This window comes from Lipophrys pholis (genome assembly GCF_963383615.2).
Source record: "Lipophrys pholis genome assembly, chromosome: 12".
Taxonomy (NCBI): Eukaryota; Metazoa; Chordata; class Actinopteri; order Blenniiformes; family Blenniidae; genus Lipophrys; species Lipophrys pholis.
Genome location: NC_137641.1, coordinates 1463613 through 1489760, shown reverse-complemented (window position 1 = coordinate 1489760; position 26148 = coordinate 1463613). Strand labels below are relative to the sequence as shown.

General features: G+C 45.9%; 1 protein-coding gene across 2 annotated transcripts; it reads left to right on the top strand.

Annotated features, from left to right (window-relative positions):
• Positions 1-313: 313 nt before the first annotated feature.
• On the top strand, positions 314-8302 carry il7r (interleukin 7 receptor). Of its 2 annotated transcripts, none has more exons than XM_080477071.1 (8): positions 314-498; positions 1519-1699; positions 2681-2838; positions 4533-4684; positions 4804-4960; positions 5963-6074; positions 6156-6237; positions 7040-8302. In XM_080477071.1, exons 1-8 carry the CDS (start codon positions 381-383, stop codon positions 7664-7666), a joined length of 1587 nt encoding a protein of 528 aa, XP_080333197.1. In that variant the 5' UTR covers positions 314-380; the 3' UTR covers positions 7667-8302. The 2 variants fall into 2 exon arrangements, with proteins under 2 accessions (XP_080333197.1, XP_080333198.1); XM_080477072.1 differs by having other exon boundaries at positions 321-498; positions 4846-4960.
• The last annotated feature ends 17846 nt before the right edge of the window (positions 8303-26148 follow it).

Here is a 26148-nt window from a genome sequence, read left to right as displayed (position 1 = left end):
AAATCAGACTAGAGTATTGAGATCAGATTAAAGTACTGAGATCAGATTAGAGTACTGACATCAGATTCCTACTATTTGACACTGCTTCACAGCTTCAGATTGTTTCAGAATGTTTCACACTATTTTGGACTGTTTCAGGATGTCAGACTGAACATCCTGCACTGATGCCAACTCTCGGTCCTGAAAGTGAACAGCATAAAGTGGGCGTGGCCTGTCTGCAGAAAGTGGGTGGAGCCTGGCTGCAGGTGGAGTGCGGTTCAGACCACAAACTGCAGAGTTTCTGAAGCTGCTGATCTTCATTCTGCTCCCCCTTCCTCTTTGCAGCCTGAAGAGCTGCAGCTGCAGATGCTGCCTCACTGACGGTCTGGCTGCAGGACCTGATGGAGCTGACGATGAGCGGGTGGAGGAGGTGGACGAGTTGGAGGAGCGGCGTGCTGCTGCTGCTGCTGCTGCTGCTGCCGGCTGTTCGTCAGGCTCAGAGCGGAGATGCTGACATAGGTAAGAATTCATGTGACTGAGGCTGCTCTGGAGGTAGAGGTGAAGGTGCAGGCGTAGGTGAACTTGGAGGTGAATTTGGAGGTTGAGATGGAGGTGGAGGTGACGGTGGAGGGTGAGGTGTAGATGGAGGTGAAGTTGAATGTGGAGGTGTACTCAAACATGGAGATGGAGGTAGAGGTAGAGATGGAGACGGAGGTGGAGGTGGAGGTGGAGTTTGTCATTGTTTCATTGAATCATTGGCAGCATGACATCATCACTCTTTTAGTAACTTCAGACCTTCAGGCACTAAATGCTGCTTGTGTGTGTGTGTGTGTGTGTGTGTTTATGTGTGCGTGTGTGTGTTTATGTGTGTGTGTGTGTGTTTATGTGTGCGTGTGTGTGTTTATGTGTGTGTGTGTGTGTTTATGTGTGCGTGTGTGTGTTTATGTGTGTGTGTTTATGTGTGTGTGTGTGTGCTTATGTGTGCGTGAGTGTGTACGTGTGTTCGTGTGTGTGTGTGCGTGTGTGTGTTTATGTGTGTGTGTGTGTGTTTATGTGTGCGTGTGTGTGTTTATGTGTGCGTGAGTGTGTACGTGTGTTCGTGTGTGTGTGTGCGTGTGTGTGTGCGTGTTTGTGTGTGTGTTTGTGTGCGTGTGTGTGTGTGTTTATGTGTGCGTGAGTGTGTACGTGTGTGTGTGTGTGTGCGTGTGTGTGTGTGTGTGTGTGTGTGTGTGTGTGTGTGTGTGTGTGTGTGTGTGTGTGTGTGTGTGTGTGTGTGTGAGAACAGCCGTAACCACACAATCATTTTAGGACAAAAACATGTGGCGTCCTGTTTGCTGTTACCATGATGACGGTGTTCGTTAGATAATATAGCAGGAGGTGGAGTCCAGCCAAGGGAGCCCCTCCCCCAGGTTAATATCACCCAGTCAGAACACCACCCAGTCAGAACACCACCCAGTCAGAACACCAACCAGCCACACCACCACCTGGCTCCATTGTGGCAGGAGATCGGCTTGTGTTTACACCGTCTTCATGTTTCAGAGTCCAGAATCAGCTGCACCTCCGACATCAGCATCCAAGGGTCCAGTCTGACCTGCCAGCTGCTGCCGGGTGGGGATCAAGGCCAGGACCAGGACCAGGACCAGGACCAGGACCAGGACCAGGACCAGGACCAGGACCAGGACCAGGACCAGGAGGACAGCATCCAGAGCATGCGCTTGTGGTGAAGATTTCTCTGATAAAAATAAATCAGTGAAACAGTTTGAAGTTGTTCCAGTTCAGTTCTATTCAACTTGAGCTGATTCCACCTGTGAACTCACCTGACCCCGCCCCCAACCGGGATGGAGTGATGTTGGAGAGAGAGCAGTCAGTGATGATGGAGTGATGCTGGAGAGAGAGCAGTCAGTGATGATGGAGTGATGCTGGAGAGAGCAGCCAGTGATGATGGAGTGATGCTGGAGAGAGCAGCCAGTGATGATGGAGTGATGTTGGAGAGAGAGCAGCCAGTGATGATGGAGTGATGTTGGAGAGAGAGCAGCCAGTGATGATGGAGTGATGCTGGAGAGAGAGCAGCCAGTGATGATGGAGAGAGAGCAGCCAGTGATGATGGAGTGATGCTGGAGAGAGAGCAGCCAGTGATGATGGAGTGATGTTGGAGAGAGAGCAGCCAGTGATGTTGGAGAGAGAGCAGCCAGTGATGATGGAGTGATGTTGGAGAGAGAGCAGCCAGTGATGATGGAGTGATGCTGGAGAGAGAGCAGCCAGTGATGATGGAGTGATGTTGGAGAGAGAGCAGCCAGTGATGATGGAGTGATGCTGGAGAGAGAGCAGCCAGTGATGATGGAGTGATGTTGGAGAGAGAGCAGCCAGTGATGATGGAGTGATGCTGGAGAGAGAGCAGCCAGTGATGATGGAGAGAAAGCAGCCAGTGATGATGGAGAGAGAGCAGCCAGTGATGATGGAGAGAGCAGCCAGTGATGATGGAGTGATGCTGGAGAGAGAGCAGCCAGTGATGATGGAGCGACCCCCCCCACACACACACCACCACCACCTCCACCCCTCCAGGTCCCCTCCAAACCCCCCCAGGAACCCCTGATTTCCCTTCACTGCCCTGCTGCTGCTCAGCAGCTATGATTTGCGGTTGGGGGATTGTCACTGCCGACTGACGGTGGGGGTTTTGTTCTCGTCCTCGTCTCTGGTTCAGTTACGTCGACTGGGCTGAGCATCAGAGCTCCAAGTGTCTGGAGGACCAGGGGAACAGCATCACCTCTCCAAACCTGAGCCCTCTGCTCCACCTGAACCTGACGGTGTACCTGACGGGGGGAGGCTGGCTGGAGACTGAGGTGGACCTCAAGAAGATCGGTAACTAAGCTGCTCCACCAGCACACTGCACAGATTGACACAGGATCCCTAAAGGTCCAGATCTTCCTGATATCTTAGGCTCTGATGTTTGAGGCTTCAATGTTTGAGGCTTCAATGTTTGAGGCTTCAATGTTTGAGGCTTCAATGTTTCAGGCTCAGATGTTTGAGGCTCTGGTGTTTGATGTTTGAAACTCTGATGTTTGAAACTCTGATGTTTGAAACTCTGATGTTTGATGCTTGAAGCTCTAATGTTTGATGTTTGAGGCTCAGATGTTTGAGGCTCTGATGTTTGATGTTTGAGGCTCAGAGGTTTGAGGCTCTGATGTTTGATGTTTGAGGCTCAGATGTTTGAGGCTCAGATGTTTGATGTTTAAAGCTCTGATGTTTGAGGCTCTGATGTTTGATGTTTGAGGCTCAGATGTTTGAGGCTCTGATGTTTGATGTTTGAGGCTCAGATGTTTGAGGCTCAGATGTTTGATGTTTAAAGCTCTGATGTTTGAGGCTCTGATGTTTAAGGCTTGGCTGTTTGGGGCTCGTTTCATGTTTAAGGCTCTGATATTTGATGTTTGAGGCTCAGATGTTTGAGGCTCTGATGTTTGAGGCTCTGATGTTTGATGTTTAAGGCTCTGATGTTTGATGTTTGAGGCTCGGCTGTTTGGGGCTCAGATGTTTTGAAGTTTGAAGCTCTGATGATTTAGGCTCAGCTGTTTGGGGCTCGTTTGATGTTTAAGGCTCTGATGTTTAATGTTTGAGGCTCTGATGTTTGAGGCTCAGATGTTTGATGTTTGAGGCTCAGATGTCTGAGGCTCAGATGTTTGATGTTTGAAGCTCTAATGTTTGAGGCTCTGATGTTTGATATTTGAAGCTCTAATGTTTGAGGCTCAGATGTTTGAGGCTCTGATGTTTGATGTTTGAGGCTCAGATGTTTGAGGCTCTGATGTTTGAGGCTTGGCTGTTTGGGGCTCGTTTCATGTTTAAGGCTCTGATATTTGATGTTAGAGGCTCAGATGTTTGAGGCTCTGATGTTTGAGGCTCAGATGTTTTGAAGTTTGAAGCTCTGATGTTTAAGGCTCTGATGTTTGATGTTTGAGGCTCTGATGTTTGATGCTGGAAGCTCCAATGTTTGAAGCTCAGATGTTTGAGGCTCGGCTGTTTGGGGCTTGTTTGATGTTTAAGGCTCTGATGTTTAATGTTTGAGGCTCTGATGTTTGAGGCTCTGATGTTTGATGTTAGAGGCTCTGATGTTTGATGCTGGAAGCTCCAATGTTTGAAGCTCAGATGTTTGAGGCTCGGCTGTTTGGGGCTCGTTTGATGTTTAAGGCTCTGATGTTTAATGTTTGAGGCTCTGATGTTTAATGTTTGAGGCTCTGATGTTTGAGGCTCTGATGTTTGATGTTAGAGGCTCTGATGTTTGATGCTGGAAGCTCCAATGTTTGAAGCTCAGATGTTTGAGGCTCGGCTGTTTGGGGCTCGTTTGATGTTTAAGGCTCTGATGTTTAATGTTTGAGGCTCTGATGTTTGATGCTTGAAACTCTAATGTTGGAGGTTCAGATGTTTGAAGTTTGAGGCTCTGATGTTTGAGGCTCTGATGTTTGATGTTGGTGGCTCAGATGTTTGAGGCTCTGATGTTTAAGGTTTGAGGCTCTGATATTTGAGGCTCTCACCCTCCATGGTGTTCTGGTTCCTTATGGCAGTGAAGCCACGAAGTCCTGAGGTGTGGAACGTGACCTTTGACCTTGAGGCAGACGAGATGTTGGTCGACGTACGGACTCCGTACCAGAATGACTACCTGACAACAAACAACCAGATGTTCCAGGTGCACATCAGCAGCAGCTCTGCTAACATGGTACGTTGGTCTGAGGAGGGCAGAAGAACCAGAGACTCCATCAACTCCAGCTGAGGAGCCGTGAGCTCAGTGTCACTGCCCTCCAGATGCTTCCAGATGTTTCCTGTGTTGTCCTTCAGACTTTCAACATGTCCACACACATGGCGTCCGTCCACATGCAGCAGCTGCAGCCGAGCAGCAAGTACCGAGTCCGAGTCCGGTCCATCCCGCAGGGCTTACTGCAGGGTAGCTGGAGTCCCTGGAGCGGCACCGTCTGCGTCACCAGTCCTGCTGCAGGTAGCACGAAGGTACCACCGCAGGTACCACCGCTTCGCCAGTCCTGCTGCAGGTAGCACGAAGGTACCACCGCAGGTACTACCGCTTCGCCAGTCCTGCTGCAGGTAGCACGAAGGTACCACCGCAGGTACCACAGCAGGTACCACCGCTTCACCAGTCCTGCTGCAGGTAGCACGAAGGTACCACTGCAGGTACCACCGCAGGTACCACCGCTTCGCCAGTCCTGCTGCAGGTAGCACGAAGGTACCACTGCAGGTACCACCGCAGGTACCACCGCTTCGCCAGTCCTGCTGCAGGTAGCACGAAGGTACCACTGCAGGTACCACCGCAGGTACCACCGCTTCACCAGTCCTGCTTGCAGGTAGCACGAAGGTACCACCGCAGGTACCACAGCAGGTACCACCGCTTCACCAGTCCTGCTTGCAGGTAGCACGAAGGTACCACCGCAGGTACCACTGCAGGTACCACCGCAGGTACCACCGCTTCACCAGTCCTGCTTGCAGGTAGCACGAAGGTACCACCACAGGTACCACAGCAGGTACCACCGCTTCACCAGTCCTGCTTGCAGGTAGCACGAAGGTACCACCGCAGGTACCACAGCAGGTACCACCGCTTCACCAGTCCTGCTTGCAGGTAGCACGAAGGTACCACCGCAGGTACCACTGCAGGTACCACCGCAGGTACCACCGCTTCACCAGTCCTGCTTGCAGGTAGCACGAAGGTACCACCGCAGGTACCACTGCAGGTACCACCGCAGGTACCACCGCTTCACCAGTCCTGCTTGCAGGTAGCACGAAGGTACCACCACAGGTACCACAGCAGGTACCACCGCTTCACCAGTCCTGCTTGCAGGTAGCACCAATAGTACTACCGCTGGCAAGCCTCCAAGCTAACATGCTTCTATGCTCACATGCTAACACGCTACCACACTGACATGCTATCATGCTGCTATGCTAGCATGCTGACATGCTATCATGCTAACAGCCACATGTCCCTGCACAGATGAGGAGCCGGGGGCTCCGAGGGACTGGGTGGAGCAGACGGTGCTGACGGTGTGTCTGGTGGTGGTGGTGGTGGTGATGATGTCCAGTGCGGTGGCTCTGCAGAGGAACAGGTGGGTCCATGTCTCCTCCCACCTTTCACACAGCCCAGAGAGTCTGTGACCTCTGACCTCTGACCTCCGACCTCCTGCCAGGATCTGCAGCCACATGTGGCCCCGAGTGCCGCATCCCAAACACACACTGCTGCACGTGTACACACCCGGAACCCAGGACCCGGTGAGTGTGTAGTACAGTGTGTAGTAAAGTGTGTACTGTTTGTGGTAGAGTGTGTTCATTGTGTACTGTGTGTGGGAAAGTGTGTACTGTGTGTGGTACAGTGTGTAAAGTGAATAGTAAAGTGTGTACCGTGTGTGGTAGAGTGTGTTCAGTGTGTAATGTGTGTGGTATAGTGTGTACAGTGTGTGGTACTGTGTGTAGTAAAGTGTGTACTGTGTGTGGTACAGTGTGTACTGTGTGTGGTACAGTGTGTACAGTGTGTAGTAAAGTGTGTACTGTGTGGAGTATTGTGTGGTAAAGTTTGTACTGTGTGTGGTACAGTGTGTACTGTGTGTAGTAAAGTGTGTACTGTGTGTGGTACAGTGTGTAGTAAAGTGTGTACTGTGTGTGGTACAGTGTGTACTGTGTGTAGTACAGTGTGTACTGTGTGTGGTACAGTGTGTACAGTGTGTAGTAAAGTGTGTACTGTGTGTGGTACAGTGTGTACTGTGTGTAGTAAAGTGTGTACTGTGTGTGGTACAGTGTGTAGTAAAGTGTGTACTGTGTGTGGTACAGTGTGTACAGTGTGTAGTAAAGTGTGTACTGTGTGATACAGTGCGTACTGTGTGTAGTAAAGTGTGTACTGTGTGTGGTACAGTGTATAGCAAAGTGTGTACTGTGTGTGGTACAGTGTGTACTGTGTGTAGTAAAGTCTGTACTGTGTGTGGTACAGTGTGTACTGTGTGTACTGTGTGTAGTAAAGTGTGTACTGTGTGTAGTAAAGTGTGTACTGTGTGTAGTAAAGTGTGTACTGTGTGTCCAGCCTTTCCTGCTGCCTCTCCAGCCAGATGTCTTCAGTGCCCTGAGAGTTTTCTCTGGAGGAATGAAGAAGTCAGCAGGAGTCGCTGCACCTCCTCATCACAAAGACCTGCTGTCCTGGAGCTCCTCCTCCAGGAGTAGCACCCAGGAGCAGGAGCAGGAGCAGGAGCAGGAGCAGGAGCAGGAGCAGGAGGAAGCGACACAGCTGATACCTGACAACAGTCAGCAGGAGCAGAAGGAGGAGCAGAAGGAGGAGCAGGAGGAGGAGCAGGAGGAGGAGAGGGTGGAGGAGAGGGTGGAAGAGGAGTCGAAGCAGCTGACACCTGACAACAGGCAGCAGGAGCAGAAGGAGGAGCAGAAGGAGGAGCAGCAGGAGGAGCAGGAGGAGGAGAGGGTGGAGGAGAGGGTGGAAGAGGAGTCGAAGCAGCTGACACCTGACAACAGGCAGCAGGAGCAGGTGGAGGAGGAGGTGAAGGGTCAACAGGAAGAGGTGAAGGGTTACCAGGAGGAGGAGGAGCAGGTGGAGGAGGAGATAAAGGGTCAGCAGGAAGAGGTGAAGGGTAACCGGGAGGAGCAGGAGGAGCAGGAGGAGGCTTATGTCACCATGTCCAGCTTCTACCAGCAGAAGTAGGAGGAGCAGAGAGGGCGGAGTTCCAGTCTGTTTGGTAGTAATGTCAGTCTCCTCTGTGTTGATGCTACGTCGCCTCCACCTCTTCTGTGTTGGCGCTACGTCGCCTCCACCTCTTCTGTGTTGGCGCTACGTCGCCTCCACCTGCTCTGTGTCGACGCTACGTCACCTGTAGCATCGCTGGTGTGTGAGCACACACCAGCAGTGGTGCGTCTGCTCACACGTGTCAATGACCCACTGAGCAAAGGGTGGTCCTCCGTACTGGATCTTAACTCGCAACCTTTTCTCTGTGAGGCAAGAGCAGTGACCACTGCCCCAATGAGACGATTGATAAAGTCCTGATAAAACATTTACTCCTGTACAAAGTCGTGTTCACAGAATCAAACGTCATCAGAGTGACGAGTCTCACGAGTTCACTGCCTCGTGACCAAAACAATAAATGGTGATAACTCAGTAGTGATGTTCCAAACCACCGAGTTCCTTTTGGATCCGATACCGAGTAAAATTCGGCGATACCGATCCGATACCGATACTTTGTGCAAATACACTTAATGTGTCTGGTGAATTTTAAAAAGGGGATAGAAACACAGTTTTATAGTACTGGGTGCCAGGAAGATATTTAATTCAATAAATAAATGTCACAATAACTGCGTACATTTTTCAATACCTACATTTTAAAATATTGATTTAAAAGTTAAAGCAAATCAGACTGATTGTAAATAATATATATATTATACACACACACACACACACACACACACACACACACACACACACACACACACACACACACACACACACACACACACATATATATATATATATATATATATATATATATATATATATATATATATATATATATATATATATATTCTATTAATAAAATGTTGTTTTTAATCCATCTTTTCTAGAATATATATGTATAAATTCAGTTATATCGCTCTGTATAATTTAATGACATCCCCCGGTAGCTCAGCTGGTAGAGCGTCACACTCTCAGTCTCTAGGTAGAGGGTTCATGTCCCACGCCGGGCACCACCTTCCTGTGGGCTCTTCACCTTCCTGTGGGCTCTCCACCTTCCTGTGGGCTCTCCACCTTCCTGTGGGCTCTCCACCTGCAGGAAGGTTCTTAATGGGTCAATGTGATCTGGGTGACGGTGCTCAGACTGACACCCCCACCACCCGGAGACGGAGAAGATGGATGGAATTTAATGACGTCTCGTCTATGTAATCCATTTTAAATGATTAATGGCTTTGGCTTTCCTTCTGACATGATCGGGACATTTTCTGCACTGGACAGCAAACCTACTGCCAGAATTAAAATAAACGGGGATTTATCCAAATCTATTCCATAGAAAGAGGAACCGGTCAGGGCTGTGGAGCACCGGCACTACTTTCCTCTTCATGTATTCATCCCTGAGCTCAGGGGATCAGGCAGAACACAGACATTCAAGGGGTTACTTTAAAATCAGGGGAACAAAGATTAGAAACGCATGCAAAAGGAAATGGGACTCAGGCAGCATTAGATATTAGGTAGATAGATATTATCTATCTATATAGATATATAGATATATAATATCTATAATATCTATATATAGATATATAATATCTATAATATCTATAGATAGATATATAATATATAGACATTTGGGAACCGCTCTGACAGGAGATCCGTCCAAAATGTTTGATACCAATTATGTCCCTCTAATATCAATAATAAGATCAGACTTACAAAGGTGGAACAATGTCCCCATTTTTTGAATCTTCACTCTCGGGTGGATTCAAGTAGGACAGGGGTTCTAGTCCCGGTCCTGGAGGTTTTAGGGTCCTCCCAGTTGCAACACACCTGAATGCAATCAGGCCTCGGTACTCGGCTTTTTCACACGCTTGACGATGACGTCATCATCAGATTGAGGTGTGCTGAAGCTGGGAGGAGCTAGAACCTGCAGGACACCGGTCCTCCAGGACCAGGATGGAGAACCCCGGAATTAGAATGAATATCCTCCCTCGTTTCCTGATCCTCTTTCAATGTCTTCCTATTTGGAGAACTCAAAAACATTTTGATGGGTTGGATAAAATGTCCCCCTGCTAGCTCAGTAGGTAGAGCATGAGACTCACAATCTCAGGGTAGAGGGTTCGTGTCCCACGCCGGGCGTCACCTTCCCGTGGGCGCTCCACCTCACAATCGGTGCATTGTGATCTGGGTGACGGTGCTCAGACTGTCACCCCCGCGACCCGGAAACAGAGAAGAGGGAGAAGATGGATGGATGGATGGATAAAATGTCAGAAGTCTGGAGGGAGTTTAATGTTGATAACCAAACCAGTCCTGAGGCCAGGAGCACCAGAGCTTCACCACAGTCCAGAGAGGTGGAGCACCAGAGCTTCACCACAGTCCTGAGAGGTGGAGCACCAGAGCTTCACCACAGTCCTGAGAGGTGGAGCACCAGAGCTTCACCACAGTCCTGAGAGGTGGAGCACCAGAGCTTCGTTTAACACAACTAATCTGATAAGACATCTAAAGTAAACATGCGGTGGAGTACGCTCAGCAAAGACCATCATCCATGGAAATAAGATGACGTAATGGCCCCCCTCCTCCCCCCACCGCTCCGCTACGTCACCTAATAACCAGAACAATCAGGGACTAGAAGCTCGGGTGGAGCTGCAGAAGCTAGAAGCAGGTGGAGCGGGGCCATAGACCTATAAAACTAGAGCTATATATAGTGGGTTATGTGTTTATGTGCAGAAGTCTACTTCTATATTTCTATGTGGTCTGTCTTCTTCTGTGTTTTATTGTGTTTGGTGAGTCACAGCGCCCCTACAGGCCTGGCATGTGTACTACATGCCCTGAAGCCTCGTGTTGAGCCGTGTTCATAGTGAGGGGTGACGGAGGTTCTTAGGGAGAAGGACAGGGAGGACAAAGATCGTATTCTGAATAAGTTTTTGAGAGTACTATGTTCAGAGTATTTTAGTCAAACAGGTTTTACCACTTTGAAGTAGAATGAAGTGTTTATACTTCACATTGAAATGTAAATGTTCAGTGACATTCAGGTCAAACCTCTCATACTGCTTTAAGGTAAACTGGAATTTAATACACAAAGAAGTTACATTGGAGCCTCAGAGTATTTATGTTTAACATTTATTTATTCACTTTTATTATTGTATTTGTACTTTTTAGGACTTATTTCCAACCCAAGCAGCCAAAGACACTTTGAAGTGGAACTGGTTTTACTGAATACTGTTTATGTAGTAGTTTTTTATACTTTCTATGTTAGTCAAACTGATTCTCTGGGTTTCTTTTTTATTTTGTTTTATTTGCCACAAAATGCAGGTGAAGTAGTTTAAGTTAAGATAAATAAGAGAAACAAGACTGCAGAGTGTAACTGGGTTTTTGTTCTTCTGACTGAATAAAGTTTAAATAAGTTCTTAAGTCGTTCTGAGAAGAATTTTGATTCAATAAGTGAGTTTTACAATAAGTTCTAGGTAAACAAAGCTTCTGCCAATAGTACTTTTAGCTTCAGACGTCTTAGTTGATCCAAAAATACACTATTGAGTATATTTGCAATAGTAATGTGAGTATCGGATCGGGAAAGTATCGGTATCGGCCGATACTCAATTCTGAAAGATCGGATCGGTATTGGCAGTGACGTGCAGTCAGGGGAGGCAGTGCCTCACCTGCCATCATGGAAAGAAAAAAAATGTAAAAAGAAAAAAAAATAATTAAATTGTTATATGTATCCAGTGATTATACTATAAAGTTATTTACCTTTTAACTTCACCAGTTTTAGATTATTTTTATTCAAAATGGCTGAATTTTCACATTTACCGTTCAAATACTGAGAAGAGACTTGCGGTGAGGCAGCAGCCAGCTGAGCCTCACCATGGATTGTGTAATGACTGGGCTAACTGCTGGCCTGCTGTGCAGTGAGACCGTATTGCTATCTCTCTGTATGTCGCTGTTAAAATGTTCAAACACTTTAGCTATATGAATTATGTTATAAATTTCCATAGTTTAGTTAACTGAGGTATATAATGTACAGTGTATTTTGTCAACAACTGTATGTGTGTAACGTGTTTCTTGTGCTGAGCAATCATAAAACGGCTGCGAAGACGCACTGGGTGAGGCACGCAGTTCTCCTGCCTCATGGTAGAGGGCGCTAGTGATCCCAGGGATCCTTCTTGCGACTCCTCGGCTGCAGAATAAGTGACAACAAGCTACAGTTAGCAAGTCAAGTGCAGCGGCAGCGATTGGTTATTTTTTCCTCTCGCCTGGACTTACTGTTAACATGGAGGATTACATATCTAAAATAAACTGGATTTACTGTTAACATGGAGGATTACATATCTAAAATAAACTGGATTTACTTTTAACATGGAGGATTACAGATCTAAAATAAAACAGTTTTCTAAACTTCTATAAACAAGTTATCGATGCTTTTGTTCTGAAGGAGCGGCGCATGGACTTCATTTCTAAGTAAAGGTAAGACCATAATAACGTTTTTTTTTATTAAATGTGCTTTTTTGTGTGCTCCAGTTTGTATGTGTAAAGAACGCTGGTATGAGCTTTTAAACAGAACCTGTTAACTGCTGCCAATCAAATGGTGAATCAGGTCCTCTTTAGGGTTCATATGTTAGTAAATCTAACTGTGATGAAGTCAGTGCCTCACCAGCCATGAACCTCACCGCACGTCACTGGACGTCGGGGGCAGAAAGTGTGATCAGGACGTCCCTATATAAAACATTTGAGAAATGCAACTTAGGGTTCCTCCAGACTTTCTTAACATTAATTAAATCATTTTCTCCAAATAGATAAATTTCTAAGTTACACTACTCCATTCAGCAAGACAAAAAACCGAACACAGAGTATATCAAGAGGAGATGGGGAATGGAAGGTAACATACAAATTTCAAATGAAGATTAGGAGAATATATGCAGATTACAATGGAGCACGACTGGTTCTAACACCTGGCGAGTTTTGTTGGAAGAATATACTCAGGTTTTTTATCACACCCATTCAAAAGAGACGTCGGGGTAGTGGTGCCTGATGCTGGAGGCTCTGCGGATCCTCAGGAGACAATCAGTTTCACATTTTCTGGAATTGCCCACTCTTAAAACCCTTATTGGTCACAAATAAATGAACATATTAATCATGTATATGGCAGTATACTAACCATTTTAAAAACATGTATTTGGGCAATGCGGATGTTACCAACTGGAGAAATAAGGACAAGAGGTTGCTTTGGATACGACTGGCAGCGAGGAAGAAAACCTTGACCAGGAAGTGGCTAAAACCATCGACCATCGAAGAGTGGGTCAATACAACTCAAGAAATCTACTGTTAGAGAAATCTTCTCTATTATCATTAATTCATGTGTTTGTAGACATTGTTGTGCTGCATAAATCCTATCTGCTGATGGAGAAACACTGGGTGTAAGGACCATGTGTGCGTGTTCTAAGATAAACCGCTTAATCTGCTGGAACTGTCTGTGCAGAGTGACGCCGGGGTGATAGAGACGCATTGCAAGTCACTCAGGATAACGAGATCAGGAAACGTCTGTGCTTGTGTGAAGCAACTGTGTGAATAAAAGCTGCAGGGAGACTGAAGCTGGGCGCAGATATTCAGGAAGCTGAGTGAGTCAGACTTCTACGGAAGAGTTTTAGGGCCACTGAAGAAAAATAAATAAATCGGAGGCTAAAAAAAAAAAAAAAACCTTCGTGGCCTCAGAAAAAGTCGAAAATCAAAGTCGAGATTTATTTTTTTCACGGTGGAAAAAAAAGTCGGTCCCTCCACATGTCAGCGGTGAGACTGCTTTCTCCTGATGCATCAGGTGGTTTAATGAAGGGATGAAAAGATGCTTCAGGACAGAATGTCTCTCATAAACACAGTCAGTTATCATCAGAACCGGGACCAGAAGAGACAGAGCAGCCTGCTGCCTGGTTCTGTAGAGGAACACAGTTATCATCAGTATCAGGACCAGAAGAGACAGAGCAGCCTGCTGCCTGGTTCTGTAGAGCAACACAGTTATCATCAGTACCAGGACCAGAAGAGACAGAGCAGCTGCTGCCTGGTTCTGTAGAGGAACACAGTCAGTTATCATCAGTACCAGGACCAGAAGAGACAGAGCAGCTGCTGCCTGGTTCTGTAGAGGAACACAGTCAGTTATCATCAGTATCAGGACCAGAAGAGACAGAGCAGCTGCTGCCTGGTTCTGTAGAGCAACACAGTTATCATCAGAACCAGGACCAGAAGAGACAGAGCAGCCTGCTGCCTGGTTCTGTAGAGCAACACAGTTATCATCAGAATCAGGACCAGAAGAGACAGAGCAGCCTGCTGCCTGGTTCTGTAGAGCAACACAGTTATCATCAGAATCAGGACCAGAAGAGACAGAGCAGCCTGCTGCCTGGTTCTGTAGAGGAACACAGTCAGTTATCATCAGTACCAGGACCAGAAGAGACAGAGCAGCTGCTGCCTGGTTCTGTAGAGGAACACAGTCAGTTATCATCAGTATCAGGACCAGAAGAGACAGAGCAGCTGCTGCCTGGTTCTGTAGAGCAACACAGTTATCATCAGAACCAGGACCAGAAGAGACAGAGCAGCCTGCTGCCTGGTTCTGTAGAGGAACACAGTTATCATCAGTACCAGGACCAGAAGAGACAGAGCAGCTGCTGCCTGGTTCTGTAGAGGAACACAGTCAGTTATCATCAGTATCAGGACCAGAAGAGACAGAGCAGCTGCTGCCTGGTTCTGTAGAGGAAGTTCGTCCAGTACGAAGGACAAAGACACGGATCCCGGCTGCTTATTTAAATCTTCTTATTAATCAAGGAAATCCTGTGTAAAATCACGTCCATCAGCAGGAAGCAACCCGATATAGTCAGAATGAAGTGATTTAATGTGAATTCACATCTACGGACAGACGATGAGGGACGGACAGATGATGAGGGACGGACAGACGATGAGGGACGGACAGACGATGAGGGACGGACAGATGATGAGGGACGGACAGACGATGAGGGACGGGCAGATGATGAGGGACGGACAGACGATGAGGGACGGACAGACGATGAGGGACGGACAGACGATGAGGGACGGGCAGACGATGAGGGACGGACAGACGATGAGGGACGGACAGATGATGAGGGACGGGCAGACGATGAGGGACGGACAGACGATGAGGGACGGACAGACGATGAGGGACGGACAGACGATGAGGGACGGACAGATGATGAGGGACGGACAGACGTGGAAAAAAATAATCTCCACTTTGATTTTCGACTTTTTCTGAGGCCACGAAGGTTTTTTGTTTTTTTGCCTCCGAATACCTTTTTCTTCAGTGGTCCTAAAACTCTTCTGTAGACTTCATCTCCACTTGCAAGTCAGAACTGTATGGTGTGTGCTGGTGTTCGTCACTCATCCGTATATTTGTCAGACTGCTATCGAAGAGAATTTTTTTGACATTTAACTTGGTCCTTTGAGCCGGATGGCTCCGGGTCTGCGATCCAGGGACGCGGTACCAGGAATCCGAAGACCGTGCACAGCCCTGGTCGAGTAGCGACAAGGACGAAAGTCCGCCGCAGTAACGGCTGTCGGCCGGGTGTCCTGTCGGGATCCCTGGTGACCAGGCTGACGCCATCCCAATATCAGTGGACTGACTGAGGACTGACAGGTACCACTCCACATAAAAGATGTTCAGAACGGAACTTCCGTAAAAAACCATCTCAGGTTAGAGTCCTGAAGAGACAGACCGAGGTTCGAGTCCCCGCGGTATAAAAATCATTAGGTTAGAGTTAGGGACGTCCCGATCACACTTTTTTGCCCCCGATACTTTCCGATTTTTCAGAATTGAGTATCGGCCGATACCGATACTTTCCCGATCCGATACTCACATTACTATTGCAAATATACTCAATAGTGTATTTTTGGATCAACTAAGACGTCTGAAGCTAAAAGCACTGAAGACAGACAGAAGAAGACAGACCACATAGAAATATAGAAGTAGACTTCTGCACATAAACACATAACCCACTATATATAACTCTAGTTTTATAGGTCTATGGCCCCGCTCCGCCTGCTTCTAGCTTCTGCAGCTCCACCCGAGCTTCTAGTCCCTGATTGTTCTGGTTATTAGGTGACGGTGCGGACCACGTTTTTTTTTAGCTCGGCGGGGTGATCGGCTGGATTTGCCGATTCCCGATCACTAACAAATCACTAATATCGGCCGCGATCCGATATCTACCGATCGGATCGGGACATCCCCAGTTAGAGTCCTAGTGTGAACGTGAGGGTGAGGGGAAGACCGTCTTTACAATTGAAGCAGCGGGTGATCCGAAACATACGATCACTGACAGTCGAAGTAAATTTGCAGAAGATTTCTTCATTAAGGAATTTATATGAGTAAAAGACAAGAACTCTCATATTTAGAGAGAATACACAGATTGTTAACCAAAACCTGAAAACAGGATTGGTACTTTATCAATACCACCATTTACTGTTCAAGTGAATTTAGATAAAGTTCTCTGATGTTTTGAACAAACCACTCGCTTGCAAAGAGGATATTGTTTTTGGTGTAAAATAGAACTAAATGGGTCGACAGTGCTTCACGGAAACACTGTCAGGATTCAAAGGGACACGTTTTACTAGATCTGAGTATGTCAAACCCAGAAGTCCAGACTTTGTATAAATGTTACTGTGTAGAATGAATGAAAAACCTTTCTGGACAGATACTCTTCCCATAACTGTTCATATTAAAAATGTCAAAAATAAAAATGTCCCAAAAATAAATTAATCGTTAAAGTTTGATTATTAAAAGTGTCATAAAACGAATTACATCATCGATTCGTTTTCTCACGTGATTTATACGTCACTCGCCATGTTGTGGAGCCGTTTACTCCACCTTCAGAGCTTCATCAACGCTGGCTGACTGAAATAAAGCTGAAAAACAGAACCTCCACCCGCAGAGCCAGTTTAACAGAGCGAGGTGGAGGCGGTACAGTAGAACCTGTGAGGTTTAACAGAGCGAGGTGGAGGCGGTACAGTAGAACCTGTGAGGTTTAACAGAGCGAGGTGGAGGCGGTACAGTAGAACCTGTGAGGTTTAACAGAGCGAGGTGGAGGCGGTACAGTAGAACCTGTGAGGTTTAACAGAGAGGTGGAGGCGGTACAGTAGAACCTGTGAGGTTTAACAGAGCGAGGTGGAGGCGGTACAGTAGAACCTGTGAGGTTTAACAGAGAGGTGGAGGCGGTACAGTAGAACCTGTGAGGACCTGGTAAGAGCGACACGCTGTACTGGACATGTCACTGTGCACCGACACGTTTACCTGTTAACAGGAGCAACAACCTTCCTGACGAGGACAACCGACAGGTTCTCCTGCTAAATTCAGAGCTGAGCGACTCTAAAACGGCCAAAATACCTGGGTTATACTTGTTATAGAGGATTTATACAAGTTGGGTTTTTTTTACATTTCACTGTATTTTGCACCACAATATGTCATTAAAATCGACTTTATGTTCCGATTGTTCAAACATAAGGTAACTTTAATGTTGTGGGGAGTTGAAGAGCCACTAAACAAGTTATTTTACCGACCTGCTTTGTAAAATGATTACACAGTGAACCATGCCTGAGGACCACAGGGTCTTCATGGTGTGTTTTTTTACAATATTAATTTCTTGAATACACTGTTAATGTCTTGCTCTTTTATTACATAGTACTGTTGTACATGTCCCCAGGTTCCTCTGTGTCAATTATCAAGTGGATTCACTGCAGTATTTATTCAAAATTACACAATACATAGTGTATGTTAGGGTCCCCCAATTCCAGACCTGGAGTGCCGGCGTCCTGCATGTTTTAGCTCCTCCCAGCTTCAGCACACCTCATGATGACGTCATCGTCATCGTCATCGTCATCGTCATCGTCATCGTCATCGTCATCGTCAAGCTCGACTTGAAAAACGACCCGGAGGAACCTGTATATTAATACGCCTGGTGGTATGTGCCCTTTTGTTTAATTAGAGCACCTGCCCCCTTCTGAGGTCTCTGCATACCCCTGCCGCTCACAGTGTGTGTGTAGTGTTCTGTGTGTGTGTGTGTGTGTGTGTGTGTGTGTGTGTGTGTGTGTGTGTGTGTGTGTGTGTGTGTGTGTGTGTGTGTGTGTGCGCGTGCGTGTGTGTGTGTGTGTGTGCGTGCGTGTGTGTGTGTGTGTTCGGTGTGTGTGCGTGTGTGTGTGTGTGTGTGTTCAGTGTGTAGTGTCTGTTGTGTGTAGGGTTCTGTGTATGTAGTGAACAGTGTGTGTGTGGTGTTCCAGTGTGTATTAGTGTTGTCATGATACCAACTTTTTGGTATGGATACCGATACCACCATGTAGTTCAATACTTTTCAAAATAAACAGAGAACACAAAAAGTAATGAGCTCCCGCCTGTCTTCAGTAGGACCAATGTCTTTCAATGGTTTGTTACTATACAGTACTCTTTATAACATTAAATGACTAAAATAAATGTTTTCATAATATTTATTATACTAATATTTCTAATAGCTTACATTGTTTTCCAGAGTTATATTTTCATGGTATATAAGTTATTATCTGTGGTTCTTTGAACTCCTTCTGCAGGTCTGGGTGTTTGTCCTTCAGGAGGTTAACAGGTTAGTAGTGTAGCAGGTTAGTAGTGTAGCTGGTTAGTAGTGTAGCAGGTTAGTAGTGTAGTAGGTTAGTAGTGTAGCAGGTCAGTGGTGTAGCAGGTTAGTAGTGTAGTAGGTTAGTGGTGTAGCTGGCTAGTAGTGTAGCTGGTTAGTAGTGTAGCAGGTTAGTAGTGTAGCACGTTAGTAGTGTAGCAGGTCAGTAGTGTAGCAGGTTAGTAGTGTAGTAGGTTAGTGGTGTAGCTGGTTAGTAGTGTAGCAGGTTAGTAGTGTAGCAGGTTAGTAGTGTAGTAGGTTAGTAGTGTAGCAGGTCAGTGGTGTAGCTGGTTAGTAGTGTAGCAGGTTAGTAGTGTAGCACGTTAGTAGTGTAGCAGGTCAGTAGTGTAGCAGGTTAGTAGTGTAGTAGGTTAGTGGTGTAGCTGGTTAGTAGTGTAGCAGGTTAGTAGTGTAGCAGGTCAGTAGTGTAGCAGGTCAGTAGTGTAGCAGGTCAGTAGTGTAGCAGGTTAGTGGTGTAGCAGGTTAGTAGTGTAGCAGGTCAGTAGTGTAGCAGGTCAGTAGTGTAGCAGGTTAGTGGTGTAGCAGGTTAGTAGTGTAGCAGGTCAGTAGTGTAGCAGGTTAGTAGGGTAGCAGGTTAGTAGTGTAGTAGGTTAGTAGTGTAGCTGGTTAGTAGTGAAGCAGGTCAGAAAGTGTAGTAGGTTAGAAGTGTAGCAGGTCAGTAGTGGTGCTGGTTAGTAGTGTAGCAGGTTAGTAGTGTAGTAGGTTAGTAGTGTAGCTGGTTAGTAGTGTAGCAGGTCAGTAGTGTAGCTGGTTAGTAGGGTAGCAGGTTAGTAGTGTAGTAGGTTAGTAGTGTAGCTGGTTAGTAGTGAAGCAGGTCAGTAGTGTAGTAGGTTAGTAGTGTAGCAGGTCAGTAGTGTAGCAGGTTAGTGCTGTAGCAGGTTAGTAGTGTAGCAGGTCAGTAGTGTAGCAGGTTAGTAGTGTAGCAGGTTAGTAGTGTAGCAGGTCAGTAGTGTAGCTGGTTAGTAGTGAAGCAGGTCAGTAGTGTAGTAGGTTAGTAGTGTAGCTGGTTAGTAGTGTAGCAGGTTCGTAGTGTAGCAGGTTAGTAGTGTAGCAGGTTAGTGCTGTAGCTGGTTAGTAGTGTAGCAGGTTAGTAGTGTAGCAGGTTAGTGGTGTAGCAGGTTAGTATTGTAGCAGGTTAGTAGTGTAGCAGGTTAGTGCTGTAGCTGGTTAGTGGTGTAGCAGGGTAGTAGTGTAGCTGGTTAGTAGTGTAGCAGGTTAGTGGTGTAGCAGGGTAGTAGTGTAGCAGGTTAGTGCTGTAGCTGATTAGTAGTGTAGCAGGTTAGTAGTGTAGCAGGTTAGTAGTGTAGCAGGTTAGTTCTGTAGCAGGTTAGTGCTGTAGCAGGTTAGTAGTGTAGCAGGTTAGTAGTGTAGCAGGTTAGTAGTGTAGCAGGTTAGTAGTGTTTCCACTCTGGACCAGACGTGTTCTCTAACACTGTTTACTCAGTGGAGCTTCAGTATCATGGAGACACCGTGCTCTTTTGTTTTGAAGCCAAAGTACTTCATATAGTACTTCTAGTACCTGTTTTTCCCCTCTCTCTCTCTCTCTTTCTCTATCTCTCTCTCTCTCTCTCTCTCTCCCTCTCTCTCTCTCTCACCCATATTCTTTTCAAAGTACAAGCTCGGTTGGGAGAAGATTGTTTTGAAAATACGTAGTTTTCACTTTTATTTTGAAGTTGTGTAGGTTGAGTATGAAGCTGATTCAGTTGTGATCTCGGGTCGGAGCGTGGGAGCGCTCGCACCCCGTCTTGGAGAAACCGGAGTGCAAAAAGAAAAGAAAGAAAGTGGAGCGCTGCCTTCCTCACTTTGGATCGTCCCAAACATCCAAACCAAGTGAGGAAGAGGAGCAGCCGGCCGACGCCCCACAGAGACACTGGCCGTTTTCCAGTACCCATACTGTCTATACTTGTGCTCTCGTGTTCTCGTGTACTCGTGAAACGTCATCAGTGGGAGACCAAGTACTCTTCCAATTCTTAGTCCGTTTCTCACCGAGTACACATGGAATACCCGGATGTATCCTCGCTCCGCCCACTTTATCGAGGATCCATCGACACGGACCTGTGCAGGCTTGGGAAGACAATTTACCCAGAATGCATTTAGCAGGAGAAGCTGGAGGAGATCGAGGAGGAGGAAACAACTCTGAAATATTAGCCTCATAGTTTAACAGAGTGTACTTTTAAGAGTGTTTTAGGCGAGAATATAGTAGTTTAAAATGTTGTTATGAGGTTGATATTTCAAGATCACGTTTACTTAAACATTTGTTCTGAGGTTTTCATGAGATCTAAATGTTCTAGTGTAAATCTAACAGTGTTCATGTACTTTGATATTTGCTGCTGAGGGGAAAGATCCTGTTTAAAACTATTTAACTTGACTGAGAGGTGAAGGTTCTACTGGCCATAGTGTTTTGTCTCAATTGCACTGAAGTGTTCTACCCATTATACTGGAGGTTCTACTGGAGGATCTACTGGTTCTACTGGAGGTTCTACCGGATGTTCTACTGGAGGTTATACTGGAGGTTCTACTGGTTCTATCGGAGGTTCTACTGGTTCTACTGTTTCTACTGGAGGTTCTACTGGTTCTATCGGAGGTTCTACTGTTTCTGCTGGAGGTTCTACTGTTTCTACTGGAGGTTCTACTGGTTCTATCAAAGGTTCTACTGGTTCTACTGTTTCTACTGGAGGTTCTACTGGTTCTATCGGAGGTTCTACTGTTTCTACTGGAGGTTCTACTGGTTCTATCGGAGGTTCTACTGTTTCTACTGGAGGATCTACTGTTTCTACTGGAGGATCTACTGGTTCTACTGGTTCTACTGGTTCTACTGGAGGTTCTACTGGTTCTACTGGAGGTTCTACTGGTTCTACTGGAGGATGCTGTGGATTCAAACTAACACCATGCACTATTGTAATCCAGGACTCCTGAGGAACCTGAAGCCTGGTCCAGAGGAGAAGAGGAACTCCTCCAGATGAGGAGTGAGGATTGTTTTTGATGTTTGAATTATTACATGTATATATTTTATTCATACATGAGTTAATAACTTACTGAACTGGTAGTGTGTCTTTCTTTTTGTTCTATGTTCTCCTCATAGACCTCATAATTGTTTAAATTCCTCCGAGACAATTTCTCCTTTAAAGCAACATTACATTGTTTATCAAATAACAGAGAAATATTAAGTTCTATATTTTACAGTCATAAACAATCATTTACAGTCTGTTGATCTCTGTCTTTATCCATCTATCTACATATATCTACACATGACTAGAGGACATGACTAGAGGACATGACTAGAGGACATGACTAGAGAACATGACTAGAGGACATGAGTAGAGAACATGACTAGAGGACATGACTAGAGGACATGAGTAGAGGACATGACTAGAGGACATGAGTAGAGAACATGACTAGAGGACATGACTAGAGGACATGAGTAGAGGACATGACTAGAGAAAATGACTAGAGGACATGACTAGAGGACAGGACTAGAGAACATGACTAGAGGACATGACTAGAGAACATGACTAGAGGACATGAGTAGAGGACATGACTAGAGAAAATGACTAGAGGACATGACTGGAGAACATGACTGGAGAACATGACTAGAGGACATGAGTAGAGAACATGACTAGAGAACATGACTAGAGGACATGACTAGAGAACAGGACTAGAGAACATGACTAGAGAACATGACTAGAGGACATGAGTAGAGAACAGGACTAGAGAACATGACTAGAGGACATGAGTAGAGAACATGACTAGAGAACATGACTAGAGAACATGACTAGAGGACATGACTAGAGGACATGACTAGAGAACAGGACTAGAGAACATGACTAGAGGACATGACTAGAGAACATGACTAGAGGACATGAGTAGAGGACATGACTAGAGGACATGACTGGAGAACATGACTGGAGAACATGACTAGAGGACATGAGTAGAGAACATGACTAGAGAACATGACTAGAGGACATGACTAGAGAACAGGACTAGAGAACATGACTAGAGGACATGACTAGAGGACATGAGTAGAGAACATGACTAGAGAACATGACTAGAGGACATGACTAGAGAACAGGACTAGAGAACATGACTAGAGAACATGAGTAGAGAACATGACTAGAGAACATGACTAGAGGACATGACTAGAGAACAGGACTAGAGAACATGACTAGAGGACATGACTAGAGAACATGACTAGAGGACATGAGTAGAGGACATGACTAGAGAAAATGACTAGAGGACATGACTAGAGGACATGAGTAGAGAGCATGACTGGAGAACATGACTAGAGGACATGAGTAGAGAACATGACTCGAGGACATGACTAGAGAACAGGACTAGAGAAGATGACTAGAGGATGTGAGTAGAAAACATGACTGGAGAACATGACTAGAGAACATGACTGGAGAACATGACTAGAGGACATGACCAGAGAACATGACTAGAGGACATGACTAGAGAACAGGACTAGAGAACATGACTGGATAACATGACTTGAGAACATGCCTGGAGAACATGACTAGAGAACAGGACTGGATAACATGACTGGAGAACATGAGTAGAGGACATGAGTAGAGAACATGAGTAGAGAACATGACTAGAGGACATGAGTAGAGGACATGACTAGAGAAAATGACTAGAGGACATGACTAGAGGACATGACTGGAGAACATGACTGGAGAACATGACTAGAGGACATGAGTAGAGGACATGAGTAGAGAGCATGACTGGAGAACATGACTAGAGAACATGACTGGAGAACATGACTAGAGGACATGAGTAGAGGACATGAGTAGAGAGCATGACTGGAGAACATGACTAGAGGACATGAGTAGAGAACATGACTCAAGGACATGACTAGAGAACAGGACTAGAGAAGATGACTAGAGGATGTGAGTAGAAAACATGACTGGAGAACATGACTAGAGAACATGACTGGAGAACATGACTAGAGAACATGACCAGAGAACATGACTAGAGGACATGACTAGAGAACAGGACTAGAGAACATGACTGGATAACATGACTGGAGAACATGACTGGAGAACATGACTAGAGAACATGACTGGATAACATGACTGGAGAACATGACTGGAGAACATGACTAGAGGACATGACTAGAGAACATGACTGGAGAACATGACTAGAGGACATGACTAGAGAAAATGACTAGAGACCTTCCTCCTACTCCTCCCTGGACCTTCCTCCACCTCCCTGGTCCCTCCTCCCCCTCCTCCTCCCTGGACCTTCCTCCTACTCCTTCCTGGACCTTCCTCCACCTCCTCCCTGGACCCTCCTCCTCCTCCTCCCTGGACCCTCCTCCTCCTCCCTGGACCCTCCTCCTTCTCCTCCCTGGACCCTCCTCATCCTTCCTGGACCTTCCTCCTCCTCCTCCCTGGACCCTCCTCCTTCTCCTCCCTGGACCCTCCTCATCCTTCCTGGACCTTCCTCCTCCTCCTCCCTGGACCTTCCTCCTACTCCTCCCTGGACCCTCCTCATCCTCCCTGGACCTTCCTCCTCCTCCTCCCTGGACCCTCCTCCTTCTCCTCCCTGGACCCTCCTCATCCTCCCTGGACCTCCCTCTCCACCTCCATGATGTCTCCCACTGCCACACAGACAGACAGCAACCAGAGGACGTCTCTCCAGTCTCTCAGAAAGACGGAGCACCAGCAGGTTTGTCCTGGTTCTGTTGGGTTTCATCCTGCCTGTCAGTTAAAATTCACATGGAAACATTTGATATATTTGGATGTAATCATGAATCAGAATTCATTGTTTCCTTCATGTTCATGATTGTGATTATTGAAATTAAGCAGGTTGTCAGTACAGTGTTATAATAACAACTGTGTACTGCAGGCATGGGTACAGTACTTCCTCTGTCACCCAGCAGAAAGTACCTGGTGGATACAGTACTTCCTCTGTCACCCAGCAGAAAGTACCTGGTAGATACGGTACTTCCTCTGTCACCCAACAGAAAGTACCTGGTAGATACAGTACTTCCTCTGTCACCCAGCAGAAAGTACCTGGTGGATACAGTACTTCCTCTGTCCCCCATCAGAAAGTACTTGGTGGATATAGTACTTCCTCTGTCCCCCATCAGAAAGTACCTGGTAGATACAGTACTTCCTCTGTCCCCCATCAGAAAGTACTTGGTGGATACAGTACTTCCTCTCTCACCCAGCAGAAAGTACCCAGCTGGTACCAGTACTTGCTGGTACATGGAGGATCTGTGCAGGACAAGAGCATCCTGCACAGATCCCCAGTTGTCAATGTACACGTCAATAAACCTCATATATTATAGAGTATTTTTTAACGACAGGTAGATGCAGGGAAGATTCTACCTTGCTGACATGTTTCAGCTTCATCTGTAGTCTTCCTCAGAGCCTCATCTGGTTGTGATGAGGTGTCGGTCTTTATCAGGTGACCGGCCAGATGAAGCTCTGAGGAAGACTACAGATGAAGCTGAAACATGTCAGCAAGGTAGAATCTTCCCTGCATCTACCTGTCGTTAAAAAATACTCTATAATATATGAGGTTAGAAAGAACTTTAGAATTTTACAAAACAATGTCATTATTCTCTGTACATAATGTTTCTAACTTGTGTTTTTACTGTTGTAGGTTCTGCTGAAGTTTATTAAATAAAGTTTCCTTTATCTTCTGCTTGATATCTTTCTTTACTTGATAGTGTAAGTGATGTGTGTATTTATGTATTTACTCTCACACAGTATAAGCCATGTGTGTATTTATGTATTTACTCTCACAGTATAAGCCATGTGTGTATTTATGTATTTACTCTCACACAGTGTAAGCCATGTGTGTATTTATGTATTTACTCTCACAGTATAAGCCATGTGTGTATTTATGTATTTACTCTAAGGAGAACTGATTACAGTTAATGATCAGTACTTAAGGATGTATATTAGACAAATGTAATAGAGTACATATTAATGACAACAAGCAGCAGGAATGTGAAAAGCTGGTTACTTCATTTAATAAACATCAGGGATCTTCAGTAAAACAGTAAAATACTAGTTTGTATTAGTAGAACATTTCTGATCAGCTGCTTTCATTGTTCAAGGAGATGAAGAGTAAAATAAAGGCTCATAGGAGGTAGAAGTAATAGTAACACTGTACTATACACTGTACTGTACATGGTACTAAACACAGTGCTGTACATTGCACTATACACGGTGATGTACATTGTACTATACACGGTACAATACACTGTAATATACACAGCCTGTATGTGACAGAAAAGGTACTATTTTACAATAAAGTTCTAAAGTTTAGATTTTCATATAAAATATCAGGTACAAATCACCTTCCTGCTGAAGCAGAGAGGAAACAGGTTCCTCCTCCTCCTCCTCCTCCACCTCCTGCTCCTCCTCCTCCTGCTCCTCCTCCTCCTCCTCCTCCTCCTCCTCCTCCTCCACCTCCTCCTCCTCCTCCTCCTCAGCTTCAGGGTCCTTCATCCAGCCATGACAGCCACCGCGTCTTCAAGTACTTGTGTTCCAATTCTCCTTTAACGCCGATGCGCCCTCCTAAATTTGCATTTCCGCACTTCCGAGGACGCTGCAAGTAGTTCCTCGTTCTGAGTGTAGTGTTCAGTGTGTAGTGTTCAGTGTGTAGTGTACAGAGTGTAGTGTTCAGTGTGTAGTGTTCAGAGTGTAGTGTACAGTGTAGTGTTCAGTGTGTAGTGTACAGAGTGTAGTGTTCAGTGTGTAGTGTACAGTGTAGTGTTCAGTGTGTAGTGTACAGAGTGTAGTGTTCAGTGTGTAGTGTTCAGAGTGTAGTGTACAGTGTAGTGTTCAG

What these genes read in the sequence shown, in the direction of transcription:
- il7r (XM_080477071.1), top strand. Translation starts at nt 381, where the DNA reads ATGGAGCTGACGATGAGCGGGTGGAGGAGGTGGACGAGTTGGAGGAGC. An exon ending in GAGCGGAGATGCTGACATAG is followed by an intron (nt 499 to 1,518) that starts GTAAGAATTCAT and finishes TTCATGTTTCAG; the next exon opens with AGTCCAGAATCAGCTGCACC. An exon ending in GGTGGACCTCAAGAAGATCG is followed by an intron (nt 2,839 to 4,532) that starts GTAACTAAGCTG and finishes TCCTTATGGCAG; the next exon opens with TGAAGCCACGAAGTCCTGAG.